At 49.8% G+C, this 27,795-nt stretch overlaps 1 protein-coding gene across 2 annotated transcripts in view; it reads right to left on the bottom strand.

Annotated features, from left to right (window-relative positions):
- Esrrb (estrogen related receptor beta) overlaps window positions 1-27,795 on the bottom strand; it is a 152,900-nt gene that overhangs the window by 18,507 nt on the left and 106,598 nt on the right. For both annotated transcript variants that reach the window (XM_051149626.1, XM_051149618.1), the window contains exons 2-3: window positions 25,657-26,066; window positions 10,159-10,275 (exon numbers count right to left, since the gene is read on the bottom strand). In XM_051149626.1, the coding sequence (XP_051005583.1) occupies window positions 10,159-10,275; window positions 25,657-26,066 (527 nt within the window). The remainder of the gene's footprint in view (window positions 1-10,158; window positions 10,276-25,656; window positions 26,067-27,795) is intronic.

Raw genomic sequence — 27,795 nt, 5'->3', positions numbered from 1 at the left:
AATCTTCAACGGCAGACAAGTTAAGTAAATGCTAACTAATGCTGCTACTAAAAGTGCCTCATGCTTAAGGAGGTTTTGGGTCTCTGCTGTTACCAGCATCTGCATCTTGACTATATACTGTTATATTTTCAAAGACACTGATGGGGAAACTGAGTGAAGGGCACAGGGGACCGCTCTGTAGCCTCGGACAGCTGTACCTCAATGATCTCAAAATGAAAAGTTTGAAAACTTCTAGAAAATTCTGGAGGAAGTATAGAATGGTTTATGTGTTGGTGGCTAAAAAAACTACCCAGAATCACCACCACAAACCTCACTCCTGGGTTTCCAACTCAATTGAGAAATGGAGCTGGAAACAAGCCAGTGTTCACTGCAGCACAGTCCATGGGAGCTAAAAGCAAGGGAGTAACCCTGTGTCCATTAAAGGGCTGTGGGCAAACAAGTGTGGCCTATAATACACACATATTTACTTAGTCATCCGGAGTGAAAATAAGCCAGACACAAAAAAGCAGGCTGGAGACTGGGGAGGGGGTGGGTGGGACTCAGGAATAGAGCGTTAGTATGTCCTAGATCCATTTGCTAGCAGCAGGTGTGGGGGTTTTGTGCTTTTAGTCCCAGCACTTGAAAGGCTGAGGGAAGAGGATCAACAAAGGCTCCAAGTTAGTTTGGGCTTTATAGTAACTTCCAGGTCAGCCTTAGCTACACTTTGAGACCCCATCTCAAAAATAAAATAAAAACTTCAAGTTGCCAGGCAGGACAGCAACAGAGACTAGACTAGTGGCCACCTTTCACCAGCCTTATCACACTAGGCTGGCAACCCTGGGTCTGCAGGGGGTCCCGCATAGGAAATGGCAAAGGAGGAGGAGGGTCTCAAAAGCTATGCCCCACCTGCTGGCCTCTGCTGTCCACCGCATGCACCTCAGAGCTCTAGATTAGGCACTGACTAATGGACGCCATGACGCCATTGAGCCGGTCATTCTTTCTTAAGGAAGAGTAGTGCTACTCCTGGCTTCCCACCACCCCCTGCCTTGCTTCTCATCTGCAACCCCCTCCCCCAAGGCTGGACGGGATCCCAGTCTTTCAGAAGCAAAAAAAAATAGCTGATTGTACTGGGGCAGCGGCCAGTTTTAAATTTCTTTCATTTACACTAAAAATAGCCAGCTGAAGTGTGGTCCTGCACCCACCCATTCTCCCCCCCCCCCATCCTGGTGCTGTCTTCCGACTACCACAGGTCTCTGGGGCTAGAAGCCAGTATCCTTCCCCCATTTCTGCCCCCGGACTAAAACCAAGAAGAAGAATCCCTGTTGACCTTCCTAAGGCATTCAGGGTTGACACTTTTCCTCTCCAAACTCCACCATGATCTTTCGTTTCTTTTTCTTTATGACAGTGAGCTGGCTGAACAGGGCTGTGCTTACCAAGCTACTCGTGTTCACCTCACATTTGAGCTGCATGAAAATTCTGAGAAGGGAAGAGCTCGGGGCTGTCCTCGGGAGAAAACAGAGGACTGGAGAAAGGTCAGGTGGAGTTGGGGATGTAGCTCAGATGGCAGAGTGCTTAGCATGCACAAAGTTCAATCTCCCATACTGCATAAACCTGTGTGGTGGGATCTGCCTGTAATGCCAGTACTCTGAAGGTGGAGACAAGATGGTCAGGAATCCAAGGTCATGGCACAAGAAATTCAAGGCCAGCCTGGGATACATAAGACCAGGGACATACAGCCAGGAAGGCCAGAAGGATCTGCACCTGGATTTGTGAGTGACCAAATGTCATATGATTTCAGTGCTGCATGCTGAGAATGGGCTGCAAGGAGATGGGAGATTGGGGTGGGGGATGGGGTTAGGGGGGTTGGGGGATTGGGGGGGAAGGGCGCTCTGGAGTCATGTGTTATCTGGAACAAGTATCTTTTCAAAGTTCTTCAATGCCCCTATACTGGATCTTTATAATAATATACTTATTTGTTCTGAGTAATCTTCCCTGGAGAATTTTAGGTTGACGCTTACCCTGGTGTCCCAGTTTGCTGTGATAAACACCATTGAGAAAAAGCAACCTGGGGGAGGAAAGGGGTCACCTGCCTTACAGGTTACGGTCCTTGGAGGAAGCCAAGGAATGAGCTTAGGGCAGGAACCTGAAGGCAGGAACAGAAGCAGAGGCCATGGACGCATGCTGCTTACTGTCTTGCTCCTCACAAACTGTTCGGCTTGCTTTCTCACACAACCCAGGACCACTGCCTAGGGATGGCGCCACTCACAGTGGGCTAGGTGCTTCTATATAAATTACCAAAACAACAAACACACCCATAGATTTACCTACAGATCAATGCGATGGAGACATTTTCTCAAGATGACCCCTTCCCAGATATGTCTATGTTTGTGTCAAGTTGACAAAAACTAACCAGTACACCTGGGGAAGGGAGGGGGAGGGAAGGGGGGAGTAGAGGGAGGGAGAGAGGGGATGCTCTATCTTATGTGCCCAGGCTCCTGCCAACTGCTCTATGGACTCCAGGTACCTGAATGGCTAAAGGAGGACTCCCGTATTCTGGCTACTAAAGTGGTGTCTCCTCTCCTCCCTCCTCTAGATCCTTCTGGCCCCTGGCATTACACCAGAAAGGACATTTCACCTGGGTTATCCCTGGGTTCCCACAGGCCAATGGCTAAAACCTACACCCAACAGGGAGAAGTCAGTCCAGCCAGGCCGCACTCCATGCTTGCTGAGGAGGGACTGCCAGCTCCTGCTGGGCAAGAAACACATACTGAGCCAGGGACCAGTTTCTTACAAGGAGCCTAGATTCCCCCCCACCCCCACTGCTCTGTCATGTCCTACCTAGCCTTGTGGCCTTAGGGGGAAGGGGGGGGGTCACCCAAGAAGATACAGCTGGGCCAGATCAAGCATGGCAGGTCCTGTCACCACCATTGTCACTACTTCCCACTTCGTCCCCGTGATAGACAATGCTAATCCGTCACGGCACCACAGCCCGCTGGTCTCAGATACTCCACTGGGGCCTTTCAATCATGAGGAGGAGGAGGAGGACAGGCGTGTTAGAAGATGACAGAGTAAACAAAAGAAGCCAAGTGCATAAATAAATAAGCAGAGTCATTCCTTGAGTGGGAGACGTTCAGTGACAAGGTCTACAGAGGGCTGCGATAGCAAATGGTGGGGAAGGTGTCATCCGCAGAGACTGAAAGGACAGGAAGCCTGCCTTTAGGAACACCTCCCCTGGAATCCCTAAAGTGAGAAGTTAGCCATGCTTGGAGCGTGAGAGCAAGCTGGATGGACAGGACCACAGAGGGTGGCTGAGTCTCAGAGCAGACCTGACCCCTGCAGTCAGAGGAGTCGGCGTTGATTTTAAGTACAACAGAGAACTTGAGGAAGATGGAAAACGGAGTGGCAGACTCTCGCTGTGACTCCTATTAGCTGGGGAAGGTGGCTCCTACCAGTAATTGTAACAGTAGGAAGGCAGGGACTGACCGGAAGGTCCTGAGTTCCAGGCCAGCCTGGTCTATGTCTACTGAGGTCACTGTCATGCTCCCTAAGAGATATGGCACTTCTTTTTCGACCACCCTCAACTGTGGAGAGCAGCAGTTGACGTTCTGGACAGTGAGACCAGCCTCAAGAAAAAGAAAAGGGATGCAGGTGTGGAGATATACGCTTAAAAATCACAGCACTTGGGGCTAAGACCGCAGGAAGCCACAGTTTTAAGATCAGCACCGTAACTTCCCAGCAAGAGCCTCTCTCAAAAAACCAGTACTCGGAAGGTCGAGGCAGGGTGAGGCCATCCTGGTCTACAAAATGAGTCCAGGACAGCAAAGGCTACAGAGAAATCTTGTCTCAAAAAACCAAAAACAAACAAACAAACAAACAAAAACAAAAAACAAAAAAAACCCAAAACAAAATACTATTAGAAGGAAAGAGCTGACTCCCGGAAGTTGACCTTTGACATCCATACACATCCCATGACATCTTCGCATGCACACGCGCACACATACACATGCACACACCAAATGTTCTCCATGGTAGCTGAGGTAAAAAAAAAATTTCCACTTGGCCCAGCCTGGTGGCATTGGGAGGCAGAGGCATTCAGGATCCAGGGTTCAAGGCCTGCCCAAGGAACTTAGTGAAATCATGTGTCAAAGGGCAGAGGGCCCAGACAGATAGAGCAGCTGCCTACTGTGTGGCCCTGGATTTGATCCCAGCACTACAATTAATTAATTAATTGAAAATGTTCTATTTTGCTGTTTTTATTTTCAAGACAATATGAAGCAAGATCATTAGCTAAGTGTGGACAGGTGTGGGGGAACTCCGAATTGCTTTCCAGATCACAGAAGCGGGGGAAATCACCTTTAGGGGTTTTAGGAAAGGGAAGATGTTAACCAAAGAGCCCCATGAGCCGGGAAGGCTAGCTCTGTGACCCACAGCACTCATCTGCTACTACAGAATTTTAACACTCTTGCCACAGACAAAGCAGACAAGCTGGTGATATGACAGGTGTGTTGGTTAATTTGACTGATTCTTCTTCCCACAAATAACATATACATAAAGCAAAGCATCACCATGTGCCCCCATAAATGCAGTCACCCACCAATTTAAAACAAAACAAACCAACCAAAGGAACAACAATCAATGCCGTCCTTACATGGAGACCATCTCTAAATAGCCATCAACAGCAGACCTCATGGTGGAAACCCAGAGACATCCCCTGGAGATGAGAGAAACAAGGTGACAATGGCCACAAGGTGATTCTCATTTTCCTGGCGGAAAGTGAAGTTTTCCCAAGGAGCTGTTAAATGGTCAAGCAGGGGTCTGACCCGATGGGCTGAAGCTCCGATCCAATGCTCTGGTGTCAAATGCTCAGAGTGATCACTAATAAGGATTTAACACACAGCCAGAAGCAGTTGTCCGTATTCAATCAACACTTGCCCAGCCAGAGGTCATTGTACCTGAGTGTCCAGGAGGTTTGGGGAAGATCTTGTGAGCTATTAGATTGTGGGGGTGGGTAGAGGGGCCGGGGGGCGGGCGCCTGTGTGCAGGCTAGAAAGTAGTTCAGTGCTGCCCTCGGACATGTTGGAGAGCTGGTTTGTTTTAAAACATTAATATATTTTGGAAAAGCGAAAGAATTTCTCTTCCTTAACTCAACAAAGGCCAGAAAAAGACCAGAAAAGTGGTATTTCTGGCATGGGCTAGAGGCAGAACATTCTATAAATACCAAGCCATCAGATCCCATGCAGCAGGAAACCTGATCGGGGCCTCCTTTTAATTTCCTGACATGAGCTGGCCACTAACCCAATTACCCAGAATCCCTGGAGGAGCTTTCCGATTTTCCAACATGCAAGAAGAGAGTGAAAGCATATTACATGGCCAGCAGCCCGGCTCTCACTGAAATCAAATATCTTTCTGAAAACACTTGGGAAGAGACAGGCAAGACTGAGGCAGGAAAGGAAACGGAGGGAGCGGCTGCAAGGAGGGGCAGTTCACGAGAGGAGGAGGTGAAGTGGGCAGGGGCAAGCTGGCTAGGGAGTAGCCAAGTCCCTGAACTGAAGACTTGGGGGTGGGGACACCGGATAGATGCAGCCAAGTGGATTTTCAGGGTTCTTCTGGTCTGGGACTGAATCAGCCCACACCTGAGATGCCAGGGGACCATCCTCAGAGAGGATCGGCCTGAAACAATGCCAGCCCTAAGAGTCCGACCAATAAATCCAGGAAGGACATAACACAAAATGGGTCCGCCTCACTCAACTTGGTAGGCAGCTGTAGAATACACCTGAGTGAGTCTAACACTAGCTGAAAGGTGCCAGCGGCTGACACACCAAAGCCAAGTCAGGTTGTCCCCTTGGGTCCTCACCTTACCTGGCGAACAGCAGGTATCAGCCAATACAAGTGAGGAGATGAGGTCTTGGCCTGGGGTGGGGGCAAGGTCAAGGATGAGACCCATAAAGAAAATGTCAGCCACCAGCTATGAACCTGTATCAAATTTTATATTCAATTTTGCCCACAAAGAAAAGAATGACTTGCCATGAAATGTGAATTGTCATACAACAGATCTGCATAGACTCTAGGCCGGGCATGGTGATGAACGCCTTTAATCCCAGCACCCAGGGAGGCAGAGGCAAGCAGATCTCCTGTGAGTTTGAGACCAGCCTGGTCTACAAAGTGAGTCCAGGACACCCAAGAAAACAAAGAAAAAAAACCTGTCTTGGAAAATCAAAAGTAACAAACAAATTTGAAAGACAATGAAAGACTCTGGGACACGGCCTTCATTTACTGGCTGCTCCAGGCATTCCAGGATAGATGGGAAAAAAAACAAAGGAAGCCACATGGGAAACAAGATCCATCTCCAACAACTTGAGGCATCTGATAGGCTTTGACCCTGGGACAGAGGACACCACATGTCTGACTCCATCCCTAGTAACGGCTGGAGCCCCTAAATCATGGATCAGCGGCTATTTTACTAAGAAAGTTACAGGAGACATCTTGAGCTGCAGGGTAGAAGAGGGGGAAATGTGCTTCTGACATGTAGACAGTGGGGAGGAGAGCAGTGGGGAGGAAAGCTGCCCTGTGATACCCAGGAACCCCCACTGCCCAGCTGACATGTGAGAGCCTAAAGCAGGAGGCAGCACAGGAAGTTTGTTTCCAGAAACAATCGGAGAGGGACAGGAGCCCAGGTAGGCCCTAGGGACCAGACCTTGCACACACAGAACAAGGAAGGACACCCAAACAAAAGCAGGGCCAGGACAACTGCCAAATACTCTACCTGGCAGGGACCCAGACTCCTCCCAGAGGCTGGTCCCGGGAGGAGGGGGAGAGGAAGGGGGCTTCTGGGGCCAGGTACCACAGAGCTGGCATCAGAAGCCAGGAGCGCAGCTTCACCCGTACTCAGGAGGCTTCCTGTCAGCTTCTGGCCAGCACTGGAGGCGTGGTGGGATGTGCCCTGGGGGACCGTCTCTTCCTCCTTCAGACAAAGTTCCCTAACGACTGAATCAGGCTCAGTATATATCAGTCCAGAGGATGACATCTGGCTACCATGGGGGGAGCCACTCCTGAAAGGGAGGCAACTCTGGGGATCGTCCCACTTGGACAGCATGGATCCTTACAGCACCCTGTTTCCACCACTGCAGACCAGCATCATCTATGGGCTGCACACTTTCCTTTCAGGAGCTTGCTTGCCCAGGGGTCGCCCAACCACTGCCCTTCAGTGTGCCTGGTCATGCCTCTCCTGTCACTGGTGGGATCCTCCCTTTCTGAGGGCCACTAGAAACTATCCTCCCCTTCCCCAAGCACTGAGTAACTCCTAACGAGAACACTGAGCACTGCCGTTGTCCATGGACTGAGTGCTGAGTCTCCCCCTTCCCCCCCAGCCCCCCCACCCCCCGCCCATCGCTGGCCTCTGGCACGGAGGGCAGAATGCATGGAGCAGGAAGGCTCAGCTCTGGGCCCCGATCTTCTCAAGCTAGAGGGTGGCTGAAGGTGGGACAGCTATGTCACTCCAGCCCCGGCAGGCCCCATTCCTAAACTTAAAGGGAGGAGGCTGCCTTCTGCCAGGATTCCCTCAGATGTAGGAAAGCGGGCAGAGGAAGGCATACTCCAGTGCAGTGGGGCTCCAGGCTGACCTGGCGTCTCACTCAGCTTCCAGAGCAAGGTGCCATTTCCATCTCTGGGGCTTAGGAGGATGGAGTCTCTTCAAAGCCTAGAAACCTTCAGGTTTCCAGCATCAAGGAACAGGTGTAAGAAGACCAGCCAGCCAGGAGGCTTGGGGGCAGAAAAGAGCCTGGTGTAAGAGGCAGGAGACGCAATCTGTCTTGGTCACATCTGTACACCAAGACCAAAGGCCAAAACTGCCACCGAGTGGAACATGGTCTTACATACAGCAGGCCCAACACAGCCCCATTTCGACCTAGAAGAGGCTGTTTCTTCCACAGCAGGCTTCTCTAAACAGCTGCTGACACATCACCAAGGGGTTAAAAATCTGACAAATGAAGAAAGGGTTTGTGCTGGCTAGTTTTATGTCAACTCCATACAAGCTAAAGTTATCTGAGAAGAGGGAACCTCAATTAAGAAAATGCCCCCATAAAAATCAGGCTGCGGGCTAGTCTGTAGGACATTTTCTTAATGAGTGATTGATGTCAGAGGGCCCAGTCCATTGTAGGTGGTGCCATCATCCCTGGGCTGGTGGTCCTGGGTTGTATAAGCAGACAGGCCGAGCAAGCCAGTAAGCAGTACCCCTACCTGTCCCCTGCATCAGCTCAGGCCTCCAGGTTCCTGTCCTGACTTCCTCCAGTGATGGGACTACTCGATGTGTTAGTGTAAGCCGGATAAACCCTTTCCTCCCCAAGTTGCTTCTGGTCGTGGTTTCACATCACAGCAGTAGTAAGCCTATCTAGGGCAGCATTTTCAAGCCCAGGGCACTGCAGACCCAAGGGGCGACTGGCAACTACCCTGAGAGCAGCGTCTTCATAGGTGCAAGATGCTGAACGGAGCCCAGATGAGGAGTGGGAGGAACCCCAAGTTTCCCTAACACTAGAAGGTCTGTCCAAGCTGTCTCAAGAGTCGAAACAGCTGAGGTGGCTACTTGATGCCCCAGGCATAGAGGGGGATCGAGGAAAGCCCCGGCCTGCTAAAGGCTGAGCTTCATTAGACCAGCAACCCCACCAGCTACCCCACCTTGCCAGTCCCTAGGGAAGATCTCCCCAAGCCGACTCCTTCCTCTTTGCCTGCCCTGTTCCTTATCCCCATAAACTTTTCCTGTTTCCTTCCATGTTGGGAAGGTTCAAGGCTCAAAAGCTGATCTGAAAGAATTTACACTGGCTCTCTCAGAGGGAGACACACGTGTGCACATGCAGTGATGTGTACATGCACACACACACACATGCACACGCCTCATTCCTTTAAAAAAAAAATGGTACTGAACAAGATTCAAGCCAGGCAGATCCACAGAGGTCAGCACAGCACCTGCGCATCTGCAGTCAGCTCACCTTTCCCAGGAGCAGCTTTTAAAGTGTTAATTGAAGTGCCACGATGTTAATTTCACTGTGCTTTAGTTAAGCTCAATCTAGGACCAGGGTTCAGTTTCCAGCACCCACGCAGCAACTTTTTTAAAAAAAAGATTTGTTTATTTATTATGTATACAATATTCTCCTGCATGTAACAACTACAGGCCAGAAGGAGGCACCAGATCTCATTATAGACGGTTGTGAGGCACCATGTGGTTGCTGAGAATTGAACTCAGGACCTTTGGAAGAACAGCAAGTGCTCTTAACCTCTGAACCATCTCTCCAGCCCCCACACAGCAACTTACAACTACTTCCAGGACATCAAATGCCCTCTGACCTCCAAGGGCACCAGCTAGGCACATATATTCACGCAGGCACTCACACATACACGCAAAATAAAAACAGACTTTTAAAGCTAATTTCCTTAGCAGGGCATGGTGGCGCAGGCCTGTAATCCCAGCACTTGGGAAGCAGAGGCAAGCGGATCGATGTGAATTCGAGGCCAGCCTGGTCTGCAGAGTGAGTTCCAGGACAGCCACGGCTAAAACAGGGAAACCCTGTCTCAAAAACCTATGAAGGATAAAAGCCCTTCATAGAGCCAATGATACAAATGGTCACAAAAACAAACAACAACAAAACAAAAACCCCAAACCAGAAACCACACCTTGGCTGGAACTAAATAAAGCTCAGTTGGCACTTGTGACTCCTGACTTTGGCACCCAATGGTGGGGCTCTAGAGGAAAAAGTAACAAGGAGGAGACCCAGAAGCAAAGATGGAGAAGCAGACACGGGAATGGGGAAACACTCGGCAGGCAAAAGACAAGCAAAGGCCACTCCCCACAGTACCAGGGTTCTAAGTGCACCTGCCAAGATGGGGGGTGGGGGACTGGTCCAAATGAGGACTTCCCAGAGAGACAAGGTAAAAGCTGAGCCTCAAAATAGGGTCTGGAGTCCCAAAAGGATCCTTGGGACCTCTGGACTTCCACATTGCTAGCCCACATCTTTCCAAGAAGAGATGCCCAGCAGGCTAGAGCCTGGCAGCCATACCACAAGACAGCCTGTGGCTGCATGCACACACACTGCCCTTGGGGAGGCCCTCAACCTGACACAGGATTGACACTCACCACCAAGACAAACCCAGCAGAGCCCAGACCCTGGCAGTTGCCTGTGGGTCTCTTACCTTCCTTCAGCATGCCCACTTTGAGGCATTTCATGAAGCGGCAGGCCTGACAGGACTTGCGCCTCCGTTTGGTGATCTCACACTCGTTGGTGGCCGGGCAGCTGTACTCGATGTTACCTGCAACATAGAGACGATTGCCAGGTGCCTGCTCTCCATCCAGGACCCCCGCCCATTAGGTTGATCTTCTGGGGATTAACTGGCCCAGAGCTGACTAGCCCCACCCAGGGTTATGGTAAGGGCTCTAAGTGGCTCTTCAGAATGTTTCAAACTCCCCCATGTCAACTCCAGCCTGTGAGCTGGGTGGGCTAAGCAGCTGCCTGAGGGGGAAAAAAATTGTTCTTCTGAGAATGGACACTAATGGTTCTGACTCTGAGATTGAAGGGGGTGGGGCAGGGGGTGAGGCACACCATCAAATCAAGACAGCATTTTTATCCCAGGAAAAACCACCATGCTCAGTGGAAGGTGAACATCAACACTGACCACTAGTCACCTGTCAGTCACCAGGAAGAGCTCAGGAAAACTGGCAGGGCCTGCAGTCTGCCTCCCACTGGGGCCAGGCCACCTGGCTCCCGACTTTGTGGAAATGACTTTTTCCTGTCACCATGCCTTAACTTTCCTCATCTGCAAAATAGTTTTTGGCTCCTAAGCGAAGGGGTAAGCAAAACCTTATGTGATATGTCACTAAGCCAGGCGTGGTAGCGCAGGCCAGCACCTGAGAGACAGATCTCTGCATTTGAGGAGATCCAGGCTACAACAGTGAGACTTTGTTTCAAAAAACAAATTTAAAAAAATAAAAAATAAAAAAAGAACTGAAGCCTGGGTTAGGCATCATAGTGTGCAGTCTTGTTAGTTTTTATTATTACTACTACATTTAGTTTTTTATTTGTGTGTGTGTGTGTGTGTTAGTTAATTAGTGGGGGAAGCAGGAGTGCCAGTGAGCGTGGGGGTCAGAGGACAACTTTCAGGAGTCAGTTTTCTCCACCCAGCATGAGGTTCGTGGAGACTGTACTAGGTCATCAGGCTTGCCAGCAAACTGCCTTTACCCACTGAGCCATCTTGCTGATTCTGCAATTTTAGCACCTGGGAGGTGGAGGCAGTGATGACTAGGGGGTCAAAGCCGGTCCTGTCTACAGATCAAGCTCAAGGCCAGCTTGGATTTATATGAGATCCTGTCTTAAAAAAACAAAATGGGGCTGGGTGTGTAGTTCAGTTGATACACTGCTTAGTTAATGTGGATGAATGTTGGACACCCAGCACCGCATAAACCAGGCCTGCTGGTGGCACAGTGTGTGCTATCGCATGGAGGTAGAGGCAAGAGGATTAGAAGTTCAAAGAACAGGAATTGGAGGGAAGTGTGCACCATAGGAACATAGACTGTCTCACGCAAAAAAAAAAAAAAAAGCACCTGGGTGTGGTGGCCATGTCCTTAATCCCAGCACTCAAGGAGGCAGAGGCAGGTATTGCTGTCTTGGGTTGGGGGGGGGGGTGGGGGGGGGGAGAGACACGACACAAAAGACCCAAAAAACAAAACAAAAAGACAGCAAACAAACATAAAGAACTACTGCCTGGGCGGATCACTATGAGTTCAAGGCCAGCCTGGTCTACAAAGTCCACGTCAGCCAAGGCTACACAGAGAAATCCTGTCTTGAAAAAAAACCAAAAAGGGCTGGAGAGATGGCTCAGAGGTTAAGAGCACTGTCTGTTCTTCCAGAGGTCCTGAGTTCAATTCCCAGCAACCACACAGTGGCCCACACCCATCTACAATCCAGTCTGATGCCTTCTTCTATCCTGTAGGTGTACATGCAGGCAGAGCACTGTATACACAATAAATAAATACATCTTTAAAAAGAAAGAAAGAAAGAAAAAAGAGAAAAAACAACAACAAAAGAACTACTGCCTGAGTATAGCGACCCATTCAATTAGTCCCAGCACCTGGGAGGCTGAAGCAGGGCGCCCAATGGTTTGAAGGCAGCCAGGGCCACATGTGCAGACTGTCTCAGACTACTAAAACTAAACAGCAAACCCTGACAGCACAGGGTGTGGTTGTTTTGTAAACACATCTTTGTTCTGACACTGGGACTGTGTCCACCCTGAGCTCCCTGTCTTTTCAACACCTATTTAATCAATGTGGGCTGTGTGCCTTCAATAAGCCTGGTACCAGAAGAAAAGCACCAGAAGGCACCAGGCCCTCATCCCATCTGGTGGCCAGGGAGAAGCTGGGGACTTGTCCCTGCTCAGCATTTACCCACTCACAGCTTTTGGGAGTTGGCTCCCTCCTTCCAACAGTGGAGCTGTTGGTCCTGGGGACCCTGAGGCTCAAATTCAGGGCATCAGGTTTTTTTTGTTTTTTTTTTTTAAGCACAAGTGGCTTTCCCTGCCAAGCCTTCTTGCTAGTCCCTCCAATGTTATTTCTTAGAAAACTCACTTGAAGCTGGGCATGGTGGCACATGTCTTTAGTCCCAGCACTCGGGAGGCAGAGGCAGGCGGATCACTGTTGAATTCAAGGCCAGCCTGGTCTACAAAGTGAGTCTAGAACAGCAACGGCTACACAGAGAAACCTTGTCTTGAAAAACCAAAAAAAAAAAAAAAAAAAAAAAAAAGAAAGAAAGAAAAGAAAAGAAAACTCACTTGAAGCCAGGCGTGGTGGCACACACCTTTAATCCCAGCACTTGGGAGGCAGAGGCAGGCGGCCAACCTGGTCTACAAGTGAGTCCAGGACAGCCAGGGCTACAGAGAAACCCTGTCTCGAAAAACCAAAAAGGAAAAACAAAAAACAAAACTCACTTGAGTAACTTCATGGGAAGTCAACTGAGGCATGGCAGCAATTTCAATAGCCATTTAAACCTGTTTTTGCTTTTTTTTTTTTTTTTAGTAATTTTTAATTTTTGAGGCAGCGTCTCACTCTGTTGCCCAGGCTGGCCTCAAACTCAGGGATCCTCCTACCTCAGCCTCCTCAATCTTAGATTATAGATGTTGAGTCACTACACCTGAGTAAATATGGTAATATTAAAGATAAACGAGGAAGGAAAACAGGCTCAGCAGCCTGTCCTCCACCCCACCATCCTCACACCTCAGCCCCTCCCACTCCCCAGTACTGTGCATAAAGACCAGCTCCCGGAACTGGACAACAGGCAAGTCCACCAGGTACCCTCTGCCCCAGGCCTGCAGCCACCAATCTAGAACCCACAGGGAAGATGGTGCTTCTCTTTGCGACCACCCCGTGCTGGCCCACCGTCCATGTGCTGTCTGTGTCCTGCATGCAGGCCAGTTCCTCTTGGCAGTCCAAACACACGGCACAGTAGGCTCCCAAAGCACACTAACCCCTAAATAACCAAGCCTTCAGTGACACAGCTGCAGCCCCGTTCAACGTACACTAAGTCTTTAGCGTAACCAATCTCTCCCTATCTTACCGATGAGAGCCAAGTATAGCGGGTGCACGCCTGTTCTCCCAGCACTGGGAAGGCTGAGGAGGGAAGACCACAAAGTCCAGGATGGGAGAGGTGACACACAGGAGAGTCTGGGCTTGTTGTTGTTTTTCACAAGGGGGAAGCACAACCCTAGCAGAAGCAGCCTGGGCAACTGAACCCAAGTGACATGCTCACTGCGGTTGTACGCCACAGACATCCGTGCTCTGCTCTCAGCTGCACCGCTGCGAGCCGCCCCAGTGAGTGAGGGTGAGGGATCAAGAGCATGTGTAGGTTTGGTCCTGCTGCCTTCCTAAGGCAAGAGTGCTGAGAGCTCACAGGGACAGTGCTCTTGACCTTCTGGGGGGCGCGCGTGCGCACGCCTGCAAACACACGAATGCCGTGTGTGCCTTCTAATCTTACATATTTATTTCCTTCCTTTCAATTTGTTTTATGGGCCTGGCGGCTGGCTGCCAGCAAAACCAGGCTGGTGGCCTCGTCTCGCAATTTCTGTAAGTGCCTCCTTGATAAAGTGATGAGATTAATTCATCATTGTTCCCGTGGTCTCAAGGGGAGTCTAGGGGAGCTCAGCACAGGGAGGGGACAGCGGTGGCACACGCACTCGTGTGACCCAGTTAGTAAACAGACCCCCTCACAGACAGGAACATTAGCCAACAGCTAGCACAAGCTCAGGTCCCAACCTGGGAGTTTTTCCACTGTAGAAACAGGTAGGCTCCGCTGCTGTCACATTGTGTCGCCTAGCTTGGCTGAGCCTCAGTTTCCTCGTCTATAAAATGGGTGTAATTTCCATCTCAGAGTTGTATGAACTCAGCATACCACGACTAAGTGGAGCATGGACCCTGGCATCCAGGCAGGCAAACTAAATCTCACGTCCAGGCAGCTCCAAGGACACTGGATCGTCAGGGCCACACCCAAGTGAAGGCTATCCACTCAAGGATGCTTGAGAGCACTATAATTCTGGATGGCTAGACCTCAGCTCCTGTTTGGGCCTGAGGGATGGAAAGTCACATCCGGAGTTGAGCTGGAATTCGGGTGTGACCCTGAGGTAGAGGGATTGTAGTCTCTTTGATCCTAGGCCACTCTGCGAAGGGAAACCCGGGGGAAACCCCACCAGCTGTCCGCTTAAACCAGCAGCCCCATCCTCGCTCAGACACCACAGCTGTTGAGCTCAAAACAGTTCCAAGGCCCCAGCTGACCTCAGAGGCTGTGATGAGCAGCTGCCCTCAAGGACTGTGCTCGCATTTATCTCAGCCCTGTAGGACAAAGTCGTCCCTTTCACTCTGTGTGGTCCAGGGTCCTCAACCCTCCTCATCCACAGAAGATAATCTCATCCCTGTGTGGGCTCCCCATCACATAGTTGACAGAGCCCGATGATACTGGGACAAATGGTCTGTTCCGGGCCTGCCATGCTGCTGCCTCCACCTGGAGGGCCTTTGGGCATCTCAGCTTTCTCAAACCGAAGCCACCTTCAAAATGGGCCCCTCTATTTTCCTTGTCACAAAGAGGGTTAATTCTCCAGCCAGCCACTTAGGTTAAAAATTGAGGAAGTGTCTGCGTTCTTACACAATTCACTTCCAGGGTCCTTTCCGTTCTCCCACTTCCCCTGAGGCCACACTCCGATAGGCAAGTTCCCTGTCGATGTAGTAATACAGTGGCCTCTGCCCTCTACTGCCCTTTCCAGTCAGCCTTCCTGGGCACACTGAAACACACCTACATGCCTGAAGCTTGTCAAAGAGTGATGCAATGGGGAGAGGGTTTGAGGAATGGGGTAGGCAGAGGGACTGGGGGTGTGCTTCAGTTGAGAGAGTATTTGTCTAGCCTATGAGTGCCTGTGAGCGGTCCCCCAACTGAGCACGGTGGCATACACCCGAGACCTCAGGACACGGAAGAAAAGACAAGAACCAAGAGAGCTCTCCTGGGATACCACAAGACCCTTTCTCAAAAGAGAGATGTTAGGGAGCTCGGATGGATAAAACCAAGAAGCTGGTGGGTCTGAGAGAAGACCCATCTGGTAAAAGGGCTTGCCTCTCTCGAAGTCCTGGTTCTGACCTTGGAGGCCATGGGTGGAGACAGCAGAGTCCTGAAAGCTGTACTCTGACCTCTACACACAAACGCAGAAACAATAAATAAAAACAAAGGATAAAGGGAGTAGCTTCAAAAAGAAAGAACCTAGAAGGAGGAAGACACTTGTCCGAAAGAATTTCAGGCCTGGGGCACAGAAGATTCAAGATAACAGAAGGGTTAGGTGGAGGCCTGGGCTAAAAACAGATTTCCTGGAAATGCATGTCAAGGGAGTGTCTCTGGTTCAAACCAGCTCTGCAGCTTCGTGGCCACCAAAGAATCCCCCCAAGGGCTACACAAGAGGAAGCTGACAGTCTCTGCAGGGCATGAGCAAATGATGTCCCGAATATAGGACCAAAGGCAGCGCGGAAGCAGAGACCCACAAGATGAACGAACAGTGTGACCACTCCGCTCCCTCCATAAGCCAATCCTGAGAACAACCCCACACACACTAAGGAAGGAATACAGAGGATTCCAAAGAAATATCATCAACATACCCACTAAAATGAACAAGCGAACACTCTCTTCCATGCCTGTCTGCATCCTAGGACTCAGGCCACACTCAGAAGCCCCACACCAACGACAGTGCGACCTGCAAACTGTTATCTGTACCATTTTCCAGGCAAGAATTTACAAAGGTGAAACTGAGTGAGGGGCATGCCCTATCTCACTGTATCTTCACCTACACCTTCGCACGATCTGCAATTATCTCAAAACAAAAGGATTTTTTAAAAATTACATCATGGATTTTTTTTTTTTTTTTTTAAATAAAGTTGGTTAAATAAGTCTGTTGAGCTCTTGGGAGGTCGGTGCAGGATTGGGAAGGGGCTGTTCATGACCGGCTCTGGCTACATGGTGAGCCCTGGATCAGCTTGAGGTACGTGAGACAAGGATCTCCAAAAGGAATACAAATAAACTGGAGCCTATTTCCTGCCCTTATTTTTCTGCTTAGCAGCAAGTGTCGAGGCTAGAGTGGCAGGAGGTGGTGACTGTCTGCCAGAACCCTACATAAGCCAAAGTGTGACGTAATTGAGTCCTTTACACCCACACAAGGCATAGGCAGTGCTCCCTCTCCAACTTGCTCCTGCAGAGTGTGCTCCTCCCCAAAGGGAACAAAGCACAAAAAGTGGAAGAACCCAGAAAACAAAGGAGGGCAAAGCAAGAAGAAAAAAAAAAAAAACAGAAAAATTGTGTTTTTTTTTTTTTTTGAGACAGGGTTTCTTTGTGTAGTCTTGGGTGTCCTGGACTCACTTTTAGAACAGGCTAGCCTCAAAATCAGAGACCCGCCTGCCTCTGCCTACTGACTGCTGGAATTGCAGGCCTGTACCACCGTGCCTGGTTTAGCAAAAATATTTTTTTAACCAAAAATTTCTATTTTTGGGAGTGGGGGATGAAGAGAGATGGACACAGGACAGGGACAAACAAAAATAATAATACTACCTGGTGTAATGGCACATGCCTGTAATTTCAGGGCTGAGCAAGGGGGTTGTGGGTGCTCCAGGCCAGACTCAACTATATATAAGAAACCCTAAAGCCAGGTGTGGTGGCACAGCCTTTAATCCAGCACCTGGGAGGCAGAGGCAGGTGGATCTCTGTGAGTTCAAGGCCAGCCTGGTCTACCAAGCTACTATAGGATAGCCAGGGCTGTTACAGAGAAATCTTGTCTCAAAAAAAAAAAAAAACTAAAAGAAAGCTCAGTGGGTAAAGGTGTTTGCATCCAAGCCTGAGAACCTGAGCAGGATTCCAGGACCAAGATGGTAGAGAGGGCCAACATGGTAGAGAGGACCAACGTGGTAGAGAGGACCAATGTGGTAGAGAAGACCAACGTGGTAGAGAGGAATAATCTCTACACGTTCTGACCTCTTATGTGTGTAAGCCTGTACCACCAATACCATCTATGAGCCCGTGAAACCCAGAACCCTCAACCCCTACACCCCAAACTACTCCATTTGCCCAGGCAATCTCTTCCCAGTTCCGGGTCTGTCTGTGTAGTCTTCTGGACTGGCCTTTCTTCCTCCCTTCCTACTGGCAACAACTGATGTAATTCTGCTGTGCTGTTCGCCCTGTTTGAACTGTGTCCTTTACTGCAGATAGACATTTGGTTTTTCAGTTAAGAGTTTCTCTGTGTAGCCCTGGCTGTCTTGGACTTGCTTTGTAGACTGGGTTGGCCTGGAACTCATAGAGATTTGCCTGCCTCTGCCTCCCGAGTGCTGGCACTAATGGCATGTCCAGCTGACAATCTGTTTTCTTTCTTTCTTTTTTGGTTTATTGAGACAGGATTTCACTGTATAGCCCTGACTATTCTGGACTCACTTTTGTAGACCAGGCTGGCCTGGAACTCACAACAATCCAGTAGGCTTTGCCTCACGGGTGCTGGGATTAAAGGCATGCACCACCACACCCAGCTGACAATCTGTTTCTTTACATAAGCAACCACTGTTACCTCAGCCTTCCTCTGATTCTAGAAGCTTTGATGTATGCACAACACTAGCTTGATGACAGCCACACCATCATCAAGAGGACAGGTATATGTGCCGCAGCTGTAGCCAGGGCAAACCAATGCTTCAGAACTGATAGAGGTGTTCATCTCCTTTACGGCTCTTCTTCCTTCTTCCCTTCAACCCTCCACCCTCAACTAACCCACAGCTTTCACCTCAAGCCCTTTCCTCAGCCTGCTATCATCAAACTAGAGGCACCCCCGAGCTAGGAGAAGCAGCGGGCTGGGCTGGGCATGGCTGTCAGTCAGGAGTCCAAGGGTAAGGCCCTAAATTTCCATTTCTAAGGGAACCAAGTAGGCCAGGGCACCCACTTACAGAGCCACAGCCCATTTACTTTAAATGCTTCCACCATTCCACTTTCTATGTTTCTTTTTCCAGATGCCCTTACACCCGTCTCTAGCAGACTTACTAGTCACTATGCTTTTAACCCTGTGCATTCTCCTCCCTACTAGACTCTACCGGATGGTACCCATTACCTAACTCCGCCCCCCCCAGATACCCTTGGCATCCATAGTCTCCCTTCCTATCACTGCCAGAATTCTTTTGCTAAGAGGACATCTAATTCCCTGTCCAGAATCCCCCAATGGCTTCCTTTGCACAAACATAAATAATGGGACAATTAACTGTTTATCTTGTAGCGATTATAAGCCAGGCAGGAAGTTACACACATTATAGGCATGAATCAGTTTCTGCAGTAACACTCAAAGACAGGGAACTATTTATTAGCTGTGTTTTACTAATAAGGAAATGAAGGCTCAAAAGGAGTCACTGGTTCGACATGGTAAAGCTAAAAAACTGTCAGAGGGTGACTGTGATTATTTAAATGGCCTTGCTAGGACTCCGTCAAAGAGTCAGAACCACCCATCCTGACCGCCCCCACCCTGGTCTTCAAGGGAGGACTCACGAACTGTCCTTTCCGTCTCTGGTGGCTCCACTTTAACAGACTCTGTTGACAGGGAAATTAAGGCCAGGGGACTCGGAGTCCCTGTCCAAGGTCAGCCAGCTGGCTTGTCACTGACCTGCAAGCTGCTTCAGGATCCTGATTCTTTCCTACTCCTGGGCTTTGTCCCCATAACCAGTCCTGAGTCCCCCAGGACTCACTAACCAGCCTCATTCTCCTAGACAAAAGGCCTGGAGGTGGTCCCAGCTAGAATAACCCATCAGTCATGCAACTTTGCCCTGCTCCTCGGGGACGTTCCCTGGCGAGTCTGCAGCTGGGCCTCTGGTGGGCAGGTACGCCATGCCAGGACTCCTCACTTCTCCCTGTCACAGATCCAGGGAGGTACAAGCAGCACAATGTCTCCCAGGCCTGCTCTGCTGATCACTTCTTCTAGGCAGGCAGGGTGGGCGGAGACTGGCTTCCTTCTCCACACTTCTTTTTCTCTGCTGTGGACTGAGCTAAAGGTTTGTTCCGCCACTAGGCTATGCTCCCAATTCCCTAACTAGCTCTCTTTAAAAAGAGATTAGTGCAGAGTGGTAGCCTGCACCTTTAATCCCAGCACTTGGTAGGTGCAAGCAGGAGGATTCAATCTACACATCAAGTTCCAGACCAAGACTACATAGAGACCAGACCTTGTCTCAAAAGCAAAGCAGGAGGAGGAGGAGGAGGAATGGGACAGCTGGAACGATGATGGGTAAGGACCCCCAAGTTCAGTTCCTAGCACCCACATGAAAGGGCTCGCAACTTTAGCTGGGGCGTGGTGGCACACATCTTTAATCTCAACACCCAAGAGGCAGATGGTTGTAAGGAGAACAGTTCACAGACTAAACCAGTCTGGAAGGGTAGACAGGGACCTGAAACTATACAAGACTCAAAACACTGTCTAGAAGGCTGGCAAAGACCACACAAGATTCTAAGAGAAAAAACTCTAAATAAAGTGTGTGTGCCTCAAAAAATGTGCACAGAAAAGCTTTTTTAAAAATGAATGTTTTAGGTCTGGGCGTTGTGGCGCCCACCTTTAATCCTAGCACTTGGGAGGCAGAGGCAGGCAGATTGCTGTGAGTTTGAGGCCAGCCTGGTCTACAAGTCAAGTCCAGGGCAGCCATGGCTACACAGAGAAACCCTGTCTCGAGGGGGAAAAAAAAGTTTTACAGACATATACCCGTTATCCAGGTACTTGGGAATTGGAGGCAAGCCAGGGATGTGTGACATATAAATTGGGTGTGGTGACTCACACTTGTAATTGAAGCACTTGGGAGGCTGAGGCAGATGAAGAAAATCTGAGGGCCAGCCTCGGCTTACACGAGCCACATACACAGGAGATGGCTCAGGAAGTAAAGGCACTTGCTGCTATGACTGAAAAATTGTGGGGCCTTTGGGACCTACACAGAGGGCTGACTCCTACGGGCTGTCCTCTCACCTCCATATATGATCCACAGTGGCACATACAATAATAAACAGATTTAATAAAAATACCAAAAGCGAGCCGGGCGTGGTGGCGCACGCCTTTAATCCCAGCACTCGGGAGGCAGAGGCAGGCGGATCGCTGTGAGTTCGAAGCCAGCCTGGTCTACAAAGTGAGTCCAGGACAGCCAAGGGTACACAGAGAAACCCTGTCTCGAAAAACCATAAAAAAAAAAAAAAAAAAATACCAAAAGCAACAAAACCAGGCTATGCTTGGTGACTGATGCCAGCAGTCCTAGCACTCGGGCAGCAGAGGCAGGAGAACTATAATAAGTTCGAGGGTTCTGTCTAAAAATGATTGTCTCACTATGCATATGCTAAATATGCAAATAAAGTTAAAATTAGTATATAGTCTGTAAACTTTTCTTTTTTTTCGAGACAGGGTTTCTCTGTGTAGCCTTGGCTGTCTTGGACTCCCTTTGTAGACCAGGCTGGCCTCGAACTCACAGCGATCTGCCTGCCTCTGCCTCCCGAGTGCTGGGATTAAAGGCGTGCGCCACCACGCCCGGTTTATAGTCTGTAAACTTTAATGGTTTCTATATATGCAAATTGGCCAGACTTCTTTGGCTGATCCTTACTGAGAAAATGAGGAACCACTTTTGCTTGGGGCAAGAGCCATGTTTAGATAGTTTGGTTTTCTTGTTTGCTTGTTTTTTCTGAGATAGAATTTCTATGTGTGGCCTTGGCTGTCCTGGACTCACTATGTAGACCAGGCTGGCCTTGAACTCACGACAATCCATCTGCCTTTGCTTCCCGAGTACAGGGATTAAAGGTGTGGGCCACCATGCCTGGCTAGATAGATACTTTGAACTTTCTGTATGACAGAAGCTATGAAGAACCTCAGGTTCAAGGAGAGGTAGGTTGGTCCTTCTAAGCTTCCTGTCCCCCCAGGGAATCAGACCAATACTAACCGTGCCCCAGATACTATAAGGGGTGTTAATGGGTGAAGACTGAGGAGTCCAAGAGGGAGGGACATCACTGGTGAAGGCCCTATTAGCATCAGCATTAGGAACAATCAGGAGTGAGAGAAAGAAGAAAACCAGGACCTGAGGCTGAGGGTCTACACTCAGTGGAAAGGTAGAGAGTCACTGCTGGAATGGCCAAACACTGACAGACAAGGCCCTACAGACTTGACTAGTGTGGGTGTAGGGTCGGTATCAGAGGCTGGAATCTGACACTGGGGCCCTCAGACTCCCTGAGTCAGGTGTCGCTAGCCACAGAGAGAGGCTATCTGTGAGGGGGCAGGCTCCATTGCCCAAGTTCAAGAGCCTGAGGTATAAGCACCAGCAATACCAACACAGAAAGAAAGCCTACAACCTAAGAAATTGACTCCCCGGCTGGGCATAGTGACAAACCCTTGTGATCCCAGCCACAGAGAGAAATCCTGCCTTAAAAAAGAAAGAAATTGATCTGTCTACCTCACTAGCAGGTTCACAACTTGGCTAAGAGGACAACGAGGTCACAATCAGGAAGACATTAATCAAATCAGCTGAATGTTTAATCACATCATCACACACAGGCTGCCCTTAGCCTCAGCTTCCCTTCTCCTGGGCAGCACATTTGCCAGTCTCTGCTCCTAGGGCAGGCTAATCTTCCTGGACAGTCACAAACCCTCCTTCAGATACGATAGGAAACTCAATCAGTCCACCCTCTTCTTTTTGCCTGGAGCCACCAGGTCCGTCACTAAGGTGCCTTTGTCTATCTCTGAGCTCATCTATTCCAGGCTATGCTCCTAACAGTCCCCAGATCTGCAGGCACTCTCCTTTGACAATGACAAAGGCGGTATAGACATTCCACTTACACTACTCAAGTGGACTTTAAACTGCGGCAGCTGGAGGACTGACTGCCTCCGTCTATATAAGGGGTGCAGATAGTAAAAGTCTAGGTCTTTGTGGCCCACCAGTCAGCTGCCTAGGCTCAATCACATGTTAGGGGCAGCCAGAGACAACATGTAAATGCTAGGTGTGTCTAGGTCCCAGCCCTATTTAATTTTCAAAAGCGGAAGGCAGGCAGATTCGCTAGGCTCCCTACCCTGCTCTTCTCCCCACCTGTGGCCACGCCCAGACGTGGACCACCAGAGATGGTCCCCCAAAGTCTGTCATGGTTTCTTCAAACTTCCTCCCATAAGGGATCAAGCAGACAGAGCATCTATGGTGCTCAGATCCTCCAGAAGCTGACAGAAACTTGAGGTCAGCCTGGACTACATAGCAAATATCTGGCTAACCAGGTCTCCAAAGTTAAACAAACTGAACCCACACGGCACCCCAGATACTGAAAACACCCTGCTTGACCACGCACACAAAGGAAAAAAGGTCTGTACCTCCCTGGTTAAGAGAAAGCTGCAGTGGCCTGGAGCCTACTGCCATGCCTGCAAAGCCTGCAGGCCCCTGGGCACTCAGCATTGAACTCCGGCTCTTTTGGAGATGGGGTGCATCTCCCCAACTCTCCAGTCTCAAGTTCTTGCTCTGTGTAAGATGCAGGAACTTAACAAACGATTGACTTCGCTTTTTTACTGGCTGACAGTATTTAGAAACCATGAAGGCGAATTACAAAAACCATGGCGGAGAATTCCTGTCATACTATACTTGAGGGACAGAAACAGGAAAACAACCTGCTAGGTCTACAAGGTGATCTCAATCTCTGTTAGAGTGAAACCAAAGAGTTAATAAGGAGAGCACCCGGTTAACTTCGGGCCTCAAGCTAAGCTTTCCCCTGCTCTGGAGAGGAGCCATTTGCACTTAATGAGCTCAGACCTCTCCTGGAGATAAAGGCTGTGGTGCGAAAGCCAACTTCTAGGAAGAGATCTGTATCCTTTTCATGGTAGGGCATAATTAATACTGTTTACAGATCTTCCCTAAGAACACTCCTAGCCACCTGGTGATGGGGTGGCAGAGGCTCTGGGTACACATACCAGCCTCAGCTTCTAGAATGTCTGATCTAGAACACCCCTGTTCTCTTTTAAAGATACCATGGAAAGAAAACGCAACTCATATTTTGTTTTGTTTTTTGAGACAGGGTTTCTCTGTGTAGCCTTGGCTGTCCTGGACTCGCTTGGTAGACCAGGCTGGCCTTGAACTCACCGCGATCCGCCTTCTGCCTCCCGATCGACTCATTTTTTCTGTTGTTTTTTGTTTTTGTTTTTTCCAGACAGGGTCTCTCTGTGTTAGCCTTGGCTGTCCTGGACTCACTTTGTAGACCAGGATGGCCTCGAACTCACAGCAATCTGCCTGCCTCTGCCTCCCAAGTGCTTGGATTAGCGTCACCATGCCCAGCCAACTGTCCTCTTAAAAAAAAAATCATTTTTAAGGAATCTTAAACCTAAAATTGGGCATGGTGCTACACGCCTTTAATGTCAGCACTTGGGAGGCAGAGGCAGGTGAACCTCTGTGAGTTCGAGGCCAGCCTAGTCTACAAAGCAAGTCCAGGACAGCCAGGGCTGCACAGAGAAACACTGTCTTGAGGGGGAAAAAAAAAGCAGCAACAGAAGCCTGGTATGCCAGGTCCTGGGTTCCACGCCCAGCACCAAAAGGAGGAGTACACAGCAAGACAAGCCTGGAGGCATTCTTTGTCTCAGAGCCTGGTATACAAGATGTTCAATAAACATTTGCAGGCTGGCTTGGCAAGAGGATTCTAAGGGAGGTAAAGGAAGCAAGGGGGTGGGACTTACAAAAACTCGCTTTAACACACACACACACACACACACATACACACACACATACACACACACATACACACACATACACACACACACACATACACACACATACACACACACACACACACACACATATATGTTTTTTTCAAGACAGGGTTTCTCCGAGGTATCTTGGCTGTCTCAAAAAACCAAACCAAACTAAACCAAAACAAAACAAACAAAAAAAAACCAAACCAACCAAACAAACAAACAAAAAAACCCTACCAAGAAAACTCACTTTGTAAAGTACATAAGGAACCCGAGGCAACCTGCCCATACAGTTCAGCCCGCGGGTAAGGGATGGTTCAAGTGTCTGACCCAGGAGCCTGGTGGGTTAGCCCAGCCTCAGGACGGATGAAGTTGAATTGTATAACTTATTCAACCTTTACTGCCCTCAACTGGCCCAACAGATCCTTATCGGATGAGATGAACAAATCAAAATGTCTTGAATAAGCGGAACCACCCTAGGGAAGCTTGGCCAACGTCTTCCAAAGTGGTCAAGGGAGACCAGTGGAACAAGAACACTATGGAGGCCAAAAGGCCAAAAGACAGGGACAAACGGTCAGCATCCTTGTGTCTGGGTGGGAGGGAACTGACACCTGTCAGTTACCTGCACAGAATGTGCTTTAGTAGGCGTTTAATAAGACACCTTGACTGACAGATGCAAGCTAAGTGTCCTGCACTAAGCCTCCTGCAGTAAAAATCACTGGAAGTCCCTCTGGGCCACAAATAACATTGCCCAGTGAGGGCAGATCCACCATTATCCTTCACTCACCTGCTGAGGGAAGAAGTGTCAGAAGACTTGAAGACCTTAATCAAGATCAAAGAGGTGACTACCCCAGGGCTACCAGCATGTGACCTGGTGATTTGCAAAGGCATTGAAAAATAGCCTAAGGCCACCAGGATCCCAGTCAGTTCCTGTCCTTGTGAGCACAGGCCTACCTTCCTACTAGTGATTTTGATAAAACAGAAAAGGACTAGCTGGGCGGTGGTGGTGATACAGCCTGTAATCCCAGCAGAGGCAGGCAGTTCTCTTCAAGGTCAGCCTGGTGTACAAAGTAAATCCAGACAGCCAAGGTGTCACTACAGAGAAACCCTGCCTTGAAAGCAAAACAGAACCAAAAAAAAAAAAGACTTAAGTCTGGTGGAGCACATAATGGTAACAGCGGGAGAGGTCATACATTTGACAGTATGCATGCTGAGAGCTGTCCAGGATTAGGTATTTGTGTAGATTTTTGATAGATCTACAAGCCCCAGTGAAAACACTGAGACACAGAACAGGAGGCCTCCAGAGAGCCTCCGCCTCCCAGGGAACCTGGACTTGAATTTAAGGGACTAACCCAAGCTAGACCTACAGGCCAAGGTTCCCCCACCCACCCACAGCCTGAATCCAGGACTTTGCTGCCCACCACACACCTTGGATGGTTCTCTTGAAGAAAGCCTTGCACGCCTCACAGGAGGCCACGCCATAGTGGTAGCCAGAGGCAATGTCACCGCACACGAGGCACAGGCGCTTGGGGATGGCGTTTAGCATGTACTCGCACTTGATGGCCGAGTCCTCCATGATACCACTTGCACAGTCCTCGTAGGTCTTGCGGCACGGGGTGCCTCCCAGACCCGCACCCGCGAACATAGGTGGCGAGTCCAGACCGTTGGCATGTGTGCCCAGGGCCATGCCAAAGCCACCGCTGGCGTCCGACGAGCCGCTGGGGCTGTGGTGGCTGAGGGCATCAATGCCCGAGGATGGGCTGGATGGCTCCGTCTTGATGAAGGAGCCACAGCTGGAGCCCAGGTGACGGTCTTCGGAGGACATTCGACTCAGCAGCCTGTGGGCACAAAACGCAGGAGTCAGTCCTAAGCAAAGCGAGAGGGAGGGCGGAGCGCCGGCCTAGTGGGCGGGTCACAGGGGTGTGTCCACAGCTAAGACGGAGAGCTGCTTTGGTGGTCCACAGAACAAGTTTGTAGGACTTCAGAGTGCTAAGAAACTTTTGATTAGTAAACTTTAAAACAGACACCCTGTGCTTTGCAAGCTGCTGGCCTAAGGGTGACAAGATGCTAACTATCCCTCTTAAATATTTGGCCAACTTCCTTCCTGACAAAAAGTGGAAGCTGACAACGTACCTGTCCCAAGCAGAGAGCCTCACCTCAGGCACTCGCAGTAAAAGGGCCATATTAGCCCCTTTCACAGTATCTCCCAACCCCAATAAGACAAGAAATCCAAGCTTGGGGCTTCCCTCTACAGTACCTCACCCTCTCCAAGGCTGCCAGGTCTTCTAGCTGAAGCAAAGAGACACAGTTTGACCCAGAGGCACCAACCAGATTGACTCTTGTTGGTTTCTACCTGTGGTGCAGGCTCTGGCCATCCTAGAACTTGCTCTGTAGACCAGGTTGGCCTCAAACTCAAGAGATCTGTGCCTGCCTCCGCCTCCCAGAGTGCTGGGACTAAAGCCTGCTCAGCTACTGCCTAACTTGTTTTCCCTTCTCAGTACCTGGATTATCCAATTTGTACCCAGCAGCCCCCCCCACCCCAGTGCCCAAAAGACTGTCTCCACTAGAATGTATGAGGGAATCAGTCAAACCCAGTACTACCCAGCTCTCTCTTCTGCCTCCTACTCCCTCTCTTTGGGAGGTGAAACCTCTGAGAGTAGCCCTGGCTGGCCTAGAATTCATGAGGTGGCTCAGGCTAAATTCAAGCTCTCTATCATTACTGCCTCAGCCAACGATGCACTGGATTACAGGCATGTACCACCACTTTACAGGGTCTCTCTATGTAGCCCTGGCTGGCCAAGAACTATGTTAGACCAGACTAGGCTCAAACTCAGAGATCTGCCTACCTCTACCTCCTGAGTGCCGGGATGAAAGCCGTGCACCACTAAGCCCGGCATGCCATCATGTAACTAACACACACCAGACAGGGTTTGTTTGTAGCCCTGGCTGTCCTGGACTGGCTCTTTAGACCAGACTGGCCTCCAAGTCACAGAGATCTGCCCACCTCTGACTCTCAAGTGCTAGGATCACAGGTGGGTGCCACAACACCTGCTTACGCCCACCCCCACCCCACCCCCCCCCCCCCGCTTTTTGGTTTTTCGAGACAGGATTTCTCTGTGTAGTCTTGGCTGTCCTGGACTGCCCTCAAACACGACATAACCCTTAAACAGAGTTGTTTTTCTTTTAGAGATTGAACCTTCCCTTCATTCCCCACCCCCGACTCTCACAGGCTCAATAAGCATTCTGCTTACCACCTACACTCCTTTCGCCTCAAGTGTTTTTAGCCTCAAGTTTTAGTTTCAAGTTCACATGATGGAGACTGGACTGAAGGAGTGTCCAGGGAAACACGGTTCAGTCAGGATTTGGGTCTGAGGCAGGGGCCCTGGGTAGATTGCCTCAAATACTGTCAGGCGTGCAGGCACTTCTGAGGCACGGACAAGAAGATCTCTGAATTCCAGGCCGGCCTGGTCTACAGAAAGAGATTCAGGGCAGGCTGGGTGTAGTGGCACACACCTTTAATTCCATCACTTGGGAGGCAGAGGCAGACAGATCGCTGTGAGATCAAGA

This window comes from Acomys russatus, chromosome 1 (assembly GCF_903995435.1).
Source record: "Acomys russatus chromosome 1, mAcoRus1.1, whole genome shotgun sequence".
Taxonomy (NCBI): domain Eukaryota; kingdom Metazoa; phylum Chordata; class Mammalia; order Rodentia; family Muridae; genus Acomys; species Acomys russatus.
This window is presented reverse-complemented; position numbering and strand designations above follow the sequence as displayed.